The following is a 10,370-nucleotide window of genomic DNA, read 5'->3' as shown; positions in this document are numbered from 1 at the left end:
GGCCAAAATGGTCAAGTGTCAACATTCCCTTCCGCTCGGCCCACCCCCCCCCCCCTCGAGAAAAGGAGGACGAGGAGGTGAGAGACATTTTGTCCACTGATGAGCACAAACAAAAAGTGAGGAGGAGGAAGAGGAGGGTGACATGTTTAGTAAACAATGAGAAAGCTGAAAGGGAGAAACCACTCGGGAGGAAGTTGAGGTGCAACTCGAGGAGCTTGCGTCAAGGATCTCAATCTCAATAGAGGAAGGAAGACCACGACATTGGCGCGCGGGGGGGGGGGGGGGGGGGGGAGGGGGGGGGGGTTCAAATATCTCGGGGGTCTCGTTCCCGAGCGAGGGAAGAACGGCGGCGGCGGCGACCCGGACTTGGCATCGGTCCCAGCCGAGTCGAAAGCCGGAGCTCTCGATTTAAGCGGCGGCGCTACGTTCCGAAAACCTCGGCGATCCTCGCGATCTGGGGGCTGGGGGGGGGGTTCCAAATATCTCGGGGGTCTCGTTCCCGAGCGAGGGAAGAACGGCGGCGGCGGCGACCCGGACTTGGCATCGGTCCCAGCCGAGTCGAAAGCCGGAGCTCTCGATTTAAGCGGCGGCGCTACGTTCCGAAAACCTCGGCGATCCTCGCGAGCTGGGGGCTGGGGGGGGGTAATAACGCGCCCTCCTTCCTGCCGAGCCTTCGTTTCCCACCCGTGACCTTCGGCCTTTTATTTGAGGCCTCTTGTGATTACTTTTTCCCGCTGCACCCCCCCCCCTATAAAAAAAAAGAAGAATACGAAGCCTCCGGCGTGCTAATAAACCAAACAGGGAGGGGCTCATTTCTTTATTGGGATGCAAGCGTGTGTGTGGTGGCGGCGGGGGGCTTGGGGAGGGGGGGGGGGTGGCTGGATTTCGAGAGGGCCCCCGACCCCCCCCTCCGAGGTCAAAGCACCTGGTGTCCACCATCACCCCATCTTGTTTTGAATTATCGTCAACGTTTTCTTTTTTTTTTTAAAAAAAAAAAAAAAAACACAAATATATCACCACGCCACTGACACGTGAAGAATAAATCCCATTTTTGGTGGCAAAGTGGAATAGGACAGCTTAACCCCAGAGTTCAGTGACCTCGGCGTACGCTTGACCCCCCCAAAAAACAAATCGCCGTACGGGTTCTTAAAAGGACCCGGAGAGGAACAATCGGACAATTTAGCCGCTTTGGGGATCACGTGAGACAATGAAGATGAAAAAGCGGGCGACCTGTTCAGGGCGAGATCTTTGATCCGTGAAAATGTTTATAAGGACGTCCACTTTCTGTGAGTCTTCCAGTCTTTCTCTCTCTCACAGGCCACTTCCCGTCTGAAGGCCGGTAACTGTTCTTCAATTGTTCTGTCGGGATGTCGACACAACAATGAAGAAGATTCTTCAAATAGTTCAAATAGAAATTTGAAGCGGACCCAAAAAACGCGCTTGTCCGTTCATTCGCGGATCGAACGTCCGCCGGGAATCTTACAATTCGGCCGCTTTGTCCAGAACGGCAAGTTATGTAATAACGAGAAAAATCCCTTCACAGTGAATTCATCGTTGCAGTTCTCGAATCACTCAATCGGTCCAAAAACTTGTCAGATTAGGGAGTCGGAAAGAAGTCGACGATGGTTCGACTTTGATTCGATTCTGTTCCACGATGAATCGCTTCAGATTTCAAGTCCACCAAATGGTACACAACTCGTTTGCTTTTGACTTTGTCCCCATCATTGGCAAAAAGTGGACTGAAATTCCACCCCAAAAGCCCAATTGCTTGAAATTCGATTGTGGGGTTTTATGGCGAGTCATCAAATTCTGGTCAGAAGTGGACGACCGGGCTCGCGAGGGACTTTGCAGAAGCTCGCAGGGAGCCTTATCGGCGAGCCATCCGGCTTGACGTGCAGGCTCCTCTGGTTTGTGTCCTGCGGGGCTCGGATGAGTGTCAGCAGGGCTCACCACGAAGGCCGCGGAACCTCCAAAAACCCGCCCGACCGCTCGGGAGGGGAAAAACTCACTTGGCTTTTTTTTTGCTTGCTGATCCTGAATTGAACGCTAACCTGACACTTGATGCAATGACAAATAAATCTGAATCTGAATTCTTTTTTTGACAAAGAATCACAACAGTCTTTGCCGTAAAGCCGAAGGAGGAGTCCGATCGGGCCCTTTTGCCGATCAATTCCGGTTGGCCAAGCGAAATGCACTTTTGGTGGAAGCGAAAACTCGGGAATGGGAAAAGTTCAGGGACGACCCGAAGAAAGACTTCTGGACAGCTTTGAGGAAATTCTGCGTCTCGGGAGGGGGAAGCACCATCGACACCGTGTACAGTGAGGATGGGGGCGCTCCCGACCTCGTTGGGGAGAATACTTCGAAGACGTCCTCAGTTCCCCTGACACGCTTTCCAATGAGGAAGCAGAGTCTGAGTTCTCTGAGGCAGGCTCGCGTATTTCTGGGGTTGAGGTCACCGAGGTGGTTAGGAAAACCCCCCCCGAGAGTGGACGAGATTCACGTGGAGTTCCTAAAAGGTCTGGATGCTGCGGGACTGTCCTGGTTGGCACGCCATCATGGCGTGGGCATCGGGGACGACAGTGCCGCTGGATTGGCGGGCCCGGTTGGTGGTCCCCCTTTTAAAGGACAACAGGGGGATCCCAGTCCTCTCTCGTCAGAGGTGCTGGAGAGGAGGGTCCGGCGGCAAGGGAAGTCGAATCACAGATTCAGAGGGGGAGCGACGCGGTCTCGGTCCTGGCCGTGGAACAGCAGACCAGCTCGACACCCTCAAAGGATCCTTCAGGGTGCATCAGAGTTGGGGGCTGCCCTTTGTCACCCATTCTGTCCTCTCGTCAAATATCTGTCGATGAAACCATTTCAGCAGTGATGGGGAACACCGTCACTCCCACGAGTCACGTTGAATTTTACCAAGACTTGCTCGTTTGTACTTCCTTCAGATAAGGAGAAACCAATCGCAATGTCTGCCACAACGTTTGATCATTGGCCACTTTGAAGCCTTTTGCCACCATTGAAACAGAACAAACGAGAGGAACGCTGAGCATCTGGAAAAGAATCAAACTTGTCAAGCGTGTCTTGGCGCATTTTAATTGGGGAAATGAGAAAATTGTGTCTGGTGAAAATGCTGAGTGGCGAGTAACTCTGGGAAGCCACCCGCCACGGTGAGCAAAAAAAGTTCATGTCGAGCCCAGCTTGCAAAAAACGGCAATCAATGGTCAATGCTGGTCGTTTACCGGTGACTACTGCATTTTCAACGCCGTTGTTTTAAGTGCACCTCTTTGCAGTTGGACAGGAAACATCGACTGAGAGTGGCAATAAAAGACAAAAAAACAAAAACAAAACTTGAGCCTCCGCTTGAAACAATTATTGAGTAATTCTGCCAAAGTGTTACTTGTTGTCCAGTGACTTGAGGCTCTACGTCAGCTCGTATTAAAACTTGTATTTCAGGTCACTTGAGAGCGGCCGCATCTCCGGAATCTTTGCAATGCGTGGCTAACGACACGTCTTCACTTTGCTGTCAAAATCGACCAAAAACTGATCCTTATTTCTCTTGAATATGAATTACTAGTCGTGGAGACGTATTTCCCGGGCCACTTCTCTGCTGCGCTTGTGTGGTTTTTTTTCCAACCACCAGGAGGGTTCTGGGTCTTTCCGGGCGTGCACGGCGCAACGCGGACCCGATGCGGGCCGAGCTTTTGATTCCTCCTATAAAAGTCTTCTGACCCCCCCCCCACACCCCTCCTTCCAGGGGGCCTTCCCGCCTGGTGTTTATCAAACGAGGTAACGTCTTGTCATGTGACCCCCACGTCCCCCCCGCCACCCGAGCCACATGTGTGGACTTTGCTCTTAATCCCTCTCGACCCCCCCCCAGCCGCCTCCTCTCTGGGCTTTGAATACTCGGACTAGTGAGTGTAACTAATTCTCCCTCACAAGGATATTGTCTTCTCTCTATCTCCACTTTTGTCCTTCGCTTTCAAGCCGTCTTTTCACTCATTCCATTAGTCCGAGGTGTGGGCTTAGATATGGGGGCCGGGGGGGGGGGGGGTCCTTTCCAATTAGAATATCTTAATATCATCCGTCGAACGCGAAACAACAGTGTTGAGTTGCAACTTCTGTGGAGGCAAATGCACCTAAATGTGTTTAGCAGGCTGCTCTGTGCACGCACGCCGACCCCCCCCCTCCCGGCCCACCAGACCAACCGCCCCCATTTGTCGTAACCCCCCCCCCCCCCCTCACCGTGAGTTATCCGTGGCCATAAATCAGCGGCATCTCCGTCGCGGGAATCCCGCCCTGCCTCAGGTCCCAGGCTGGCGCGGTCGGTCCTGGCCAGGGTTGGTGACGCAGGGACCAGGTTCCCAGCGACCCGGGCGCACCCTGCAGCGCCACCGGGTCCGACCTGCGACCGAAAACGGGTCGGTCATCGGCCGGTCACGGCGTCTTGGCGCAATATACGGCCAGTCCGTACGTAACTTTACCACGGCATATTTTCAATATCAAAAACAAGACGACACTTTTGCGACCCAACTGGTGAAAGTCTGCAATTCAGAGACCTTCTCGAAACGGGTTTAAAACTTCAAACACGATTTGTCTTCCTGTTCATTATTAGAAAAATGCTTGATCGGGTTAAGTCAGCTCGAAAGTTTATCCAAACTTCCCTCGTCCAACTGGGACGCGAACCCTTGTCAGCCATGTTGGAGGGCACAGCGAGCGCGTTGCTAATTTGCATGCGCCCTGGCACATGTAATTGCACATAAATCAGTCCGTTCAAATATTGCTCCACTGTATACTGCCCAAAAAAAAAAAAAAAAAATGAACTACATCGTGCGAACAAAGTAAGAAATAGTGAGAGCCGGGAACTGAACCGCAATACTGCGCTCATATCATAACTGCGCCGCAGTTTTCAAGTTATGCGGTGATTCCCAAACGCTGCGCCGGGCGCAAGTTATCCAATTTTATGCAATTGCTAAAAAAAAAATATATTTCCAAGAAATAATGTATGTTTATTCATCTATTTATGCCAGTAAGGCACAATCAGAGACAGAACAAGAAAAAAAAATCCTCATACAGTAATTAATCGATCCATTTTTGGTGACATTTACTTTTGTTGGTGTGCCGTGGGATTTTTCAATTTTAAAATATGTGCCTTGGCTCTATAAAAGTTGGTTTAAACGACATGAAATCTTTTTTTTTGTTTGTTTGTTTACTCTTTCAGCAAAATCAGTTGTAAGCTTTGCATTTTGTTCCATTTCTGTACAACGGGGACCAAATGTCGCCATTAAAGTGCGTCTGGCTTGTGAAACACGAACATTGTGTATCTTTTTTCAAAAGGGACCGTTTAGGGGGGAAAGTGTCACGGTGGCGTACGTGGTGAGTTCAAACTCTCAAACTAGCTTAATTGCATCACTGCAGGCTGCTCTTGTCAAACTCCCAAGCAACAGACTAAATTACTACTCTTGTGATGACAAACCAAAATTAGCAGCGTATGAAAAATGGCTTCCATCCCACCTTCGGCCAGGAGGGGTTGACCTTTCCCGCCTTCGCTATTTTGCCCCCAAGTGCCGCTCACCTGCCCGGCGGGTCGATTTTTGAAACGGCTCCAGACGAGCCCACTCGACGTCTCTCCGTCACAGCGCCTGGAACGGAGAGGCCGGAATTAAGCAAAAATTGTGGTGACTCAATGATACTGTTACGACAATGTTACTACATGGGAATTGTAGAGGAAAGGTTTATTATATCATTTTTTCCACCTTGAAAGGTGATTAAAAGAGGGTGTGGGGCCTGTTATAGATTACGCATGCTTTCTTTCTTTCAAATTTATGAGCACAACTGTACATCACATAGACCATATTTTTTTTTCTTGGCTCTGTTTTTTGCGGAAGTTATTTCTCTTGTTCAGTATATTGGCATATCTACAGTATAAATGTACGGTGTAAAGGTTCAAATATGACAGAAAAACAAAAAGTACAGACATTTTAAAACTCTACGTGGGTCCACTAACTAATTATTTGTACTTGGTTAAGTTTCACACGCACACATGAAAGGACAACCCCGCCGGCCGGGCCTTGGGAGTCCGGGGCAAAGGTCGTGACATGTGTGCAAAATACATACATATCTTTTTTTTTTTTCTTTATATGCAAGGTCTGAAAACGTGACGTGCGAAGACGGCGTGGTCACGAGGGGGGCATCGCAATATTTGCAGGAATATTAGTCACAACGATCCATTGTGGAATAACCCCCCCCCCCCCCCCCCCGCTGTTCTCACGCACGCTGACGCCTTCGCACGTCACGTGGGAAGGACGGCGAGACCTTCCGTGTCACACACACACACGCACGCACGCACGCACGCGCACACCCCAGGACAAAAATAAACAGCACAGCACATTTTGTACTTTTGTCCTCCAGCAAAAATCAAATCTCAAATATCCTCTAACGACCACCCAATGTAACGAGACGATATTATTATGTAAGATTTCATTTAATGCTGGCATGCATTCGCTGGGAATATTAATCATAATCATGAAGCTATCGGGCCATATATTGTGTGCGTACGGCGTATGTGTACTGTCGGCAAGTTGTTTGTGTGCATGCTGGCCTCATGTGGTCAAGTTGTGCTATTGACATTATTATGACGAGAAGTGTCACACAAAAAAATAATAAATCACTTTTGACTGGTATAGTTTGCCCGAGGAATGTGGCTTAATGAACATATTTTCTGACATATGAAGAAATTATTGCTTTATCTAAAACAATAAAATAGACAGAGGTATAATAAAAGGCAACAGCTGAAAAACGTGGAATCTTGCGACACCTGAATACACACAGATTATGTACATATAAAAAGATGCACACATATTTATGCATATAAAAACATATGTACACACGCACAGTTGAAGCTGGAAGTTTACGCGTCTGAAGTGAAATCTGACTCATCCTCTCCTGTTTCAGGTCAGTCAGGACCACAAAAATTACTTCCGTTTTGTTAAATGCCACAAAAATGACGGAGACAATTTCTTACAGAATTTTATATCATTTTCTTTGAGGACGTTGCCATCCATTTCCCGAGTATCGCGTCGCATTTCATTTTCAACCGCGCGACTTTGGTTCAAACATTGTGGGTCACCTTCCGCAAGAACTCTGCTGGAATCGTGGCCCATTCGTCCTGACAGGACCGCTGGAAGCGGGTCAGGTTTGCCGGTTGGCTCGCTCGCACCCCCCTTTACAGGTGTGCCCACAAATTGTGGACGGGATTCAGGTCAGGCCTTTGTCACGCCCATTGCAAACATTGACTTTTGTCATCCTCAAGCCACTTTGGAAGCATTTTGGCAGTATTTGCGCTCAAGTTTTAGCGGTCGAGGGATTTTGTTTTAATAATGTTCTTTCTTCGCGATGCCGTTTATTTGATGACGAGCGCCATTTCCCACTGCAGCAAAACAGGTACGCCCTCGACAGATCGCAAGGCTCACCAAAAAAAAACATAAAATAAATAAAAATATTCATTGATTGTGGCTGTATGTCTCGATGTGCCCTGCGATTGGCTGGCAACCAGTTCAGGGTGTAACCCCGCCTCCTGCCCGTTGACAGGCGGGATAGGCTCCACCGCTCCCGCGACCATTGTGAGGATAAGCGGCAATGAAAATGGATGAATGGATGGATGGTTGAAACTACCGTGCAGGTTTTGGGACGTGGGAGGAGAAAAGCTACATAGGGACACAGACAACATGTCAACTCCACACAGGTGAGGCCAGATTTCAACTCGCAACCTCCCAACTGTGAGGCAGATGTGCTAACCATCCTTCCCATCACAAAAAAAAAAGACAGCTTGCATTAAAATAAAAACACAGTCAAGGTTTAATCATTTATTCGGCTAAAAGGCCCAAGTTGTCCACCAAGAAGCGTCCGTCCGTCCGTCCGTCCCCCCCGCCAATGTCAAGGTCCCGCTTTCAGTTTGTCCTCCACGGCGTCGTCCCCTCGCGACCCCCCCAAGCAGGGAGGGCTCTCGGCCACGCCGGGATCTTCGCGCCACTGCTCGGGGGTCTTGGCTTGGATGGCCAGCGCGTGAACGCGAGCGCTCAGCTCCGCCTTCAGCGTCTCGTTGACCAGGCGGTGGCGCTGCAGCGGCGTCAGGCCCCGGAAGCGGGCGCTGACCACCAGCACGCGGAAGTGCGATTCGGAGCCGGGGGGCACGGCGTGCATGTGGCTCTCGTTGCGCACCTCCAGGTGCTCGGGACTGAACGCGGCCCTCAGTTTGGCGACGACGGCGCCCTCCACGGGCCGAGCGGGGTCCATGCGGGTGGCGAAGCGGGCCGCCGGGGCGAACCGGGCGAGAGGGAAGCGGAGGATGGCGGGCAACATAGGACGATGTGCCCTCTGGGCCGCCTGATGTCTACGTAGCACAGAAGGCATACATAAAAGTTTCTTTCGGCTTGTCCCGTTAGGGGTCGCCGCAGCGTGACAGCTCAGATGAACGCTCGTATAAATATTGGAAATGTGTAATACGCATATCAGGCTCGTGGTACGTGAAGGGGGGGGGGGGATCACTGAGAAAATTCAGTTCAGTTGGAGCTCACTTTTAAGGCGATTAATACAATTATATTTCATTATTAATCAACTATATTTCTTATGTATGTTTTTACATTTAAGTGAAATTCCATTTGAAGAAAATTTTGAAAAATAGAATGTATGAATTAAGTTGCATTTTTTTACAAGCAATTATGTTTTAAAAAAAAAAAAATAAACAGAATAAAAGAAGTGATTATATGACAAGTATACTGGTAATTTTATGCGAATAAATTTGTGATTTTACATTACATTTGTTCTAAGAATGGTGAGGGAAAAACAGATTAGTCGATCAGAATCTTGACAAATTAATAAGGTAGCAATTTGACAAATTAGGGGGGGCAAAACTCCCATTCCCAATTTAATAGCAATCTTTCAATCTGGTCATATTTACAAGGGTGAAAGGATCCTTTCATGAGGCAACAAGAAAATTAATATTAGGAGTGTGAATGTTATTCAATAGTGAACATTTACAGCTCTAGCTTTTTCGTAAGGTTCCCATTCAAACGTACCAACATTTTTATTTTAATGGGTTATTTTTACGTATCTCGCACTTAGCAAGGAAACTAGCAAAAGACTCGCTTGGTAGGCTAGCATTAGCTGCTAGCGTTCCTGTAAACAGTACGTTTTGGTTCACGACGATATTAAAGCTGAAAAAATGTTGTACATCGCTCAACAATACGTCAACCAACCATGACTCTATGCGGGAATCGAAAACATTTTGTTTATAATTAAAGCATGAACATGACAATCTCACCGTACTCCTAGTGACGCTAACTCCGTAGCTTGCGTGACGAAAAGTTGCACCGGAAGTGTTAATTTGTAGTTTTTGTTTTTTTTCCCCGAAATTCAATATTTAGTGATTGTCCATTGCTGTGTTAGCTCGTAAGGATTTCTATTGTGTACACGTCACTTGAAAACCTCAACATAATCATGATAAGAGATATTTTTTACAAATGCATAACGAGGAAGAAAAGGCGGAGACGTTCTTTTTCTTGCAGCACTTTGCTGCAGCCCGGATAACAATGTGCGTTCGTGGCGGCCATGTTGGGAGGGTCGAGTTTCCCGTCAAAGGCAATTATGTGCACATTGAAATTGAGTCGTAATTAATTTCTCAACTGGTCAAACAAAAACGTATTGAACTGGAAGCCAAAAAGAAGACTTTGAATGATCGAAGATAACTCGAGCAAAAAATACTTATTGTATTACTTGCAAAAAAAAATGTGGCAATATTCACACGTGCACTGCTAATATTTTTTAGTCTTTTGTTGTGCTGAGAATTATATTATTGGATAAAAAAATATCACTTCTTCCTATAGTATAGCATTGACAACATATGAGATACGCTTACTCTTTTTTAAGGTGATTACAATTGAAGCGTGCGTTCTTGTCGCAGTTTCTGCGGCTCAGTGTGAAATGAAAAAAAAAAAAACATCCAAGGTGTCACTCAAAAGAAATTAGCCGAGCAGCACATGCGCAGATATCATCATCATCATCATCATCATCATCATAATCGCAAGCGAAACTGATTTTCATTGCAAGTCCAGTAATTTTTTGGGGTGGTTGGGGTGCTTGAATCAGATTATATATCAAAAATCTTCATTTTTGCATGCAATTAAAGAAGTTTTGTTCGATTGTCTTGTCTTATATTCGCATACGTGTTCTCTCATGCACAGGAACAGGCTAAAAAAAAAAAAATAGTCATCATAAAATAGAAACATCCAGAAAGAAAGGGAAGCGGAAACAAAAAATATGCTCTTTTCATCCTCATCACTTTTATTCTTTGTGGTTTTTCCATGGTGATTCTAAAGGGTTGG

The 10,370-nt window shown here is 47.5% G+C and overlaps 1 protein-coding gene across 2 annotated transcripts; it reads right to left on the bottom strand.

Moving 5' to 3' along the window:
* Positions 1 to 7,838: 7,838 nt before the first annotated feature.
* Positions 7,839 to 10,038, bottom strand: bola1 (bolA family member 1). Of its 2 annotated transcripts, none has more exons than XM_061821223.1 (2): positions 9,905 to 10,038; positions 7,839 to 8,380 (listed from the first exon to the last, which is right to left on the bottom strand). In XM_061821223.1, exon 2 carries the CDS (start codon positions 8,347 to 8,349, stop codon positions 7,924 to 7,926), a length of 426 nt encoding a protein of 141 aa, XP_061677207.1. In that variant the 5' UTR covers positions 8,350 to 8,380; positions 9,905 to 10,038; the 3' UTR covers positions 7,839 to 7,923. The 2 variants fall into 2 exon arrangements, with proteins under 2 accessions (XP_061677207.1, XP_061677208.1); XM_061821224.1 differs by lacking the exon at positions 9,905 to 10,038 and adding an exon at positions 9,311 to 9,848.
* Positions 10,039 to 10,370: the final 332 nt, after the last annotated feature.

Source organism: Syngnathoides biaculeatus, chromosome 5 (genome assembly GCF_019802595.1).
Source record: "Syngnathoides biaculeatus isolate LvHL_M chromosome 5, ASM1980259v1, whole genome shotgun sequence".
NCBI classification, from domain to species: Eukaryota; Metazoa; Chordata; class Actinopteri; order Syngnathiformes; family Syngnathidae; genus Syngnathoides; species Syngnathoides biaculeatus.
This window is presented reverse-complemented; position numbering and strand designations above follow the sequence as displayed.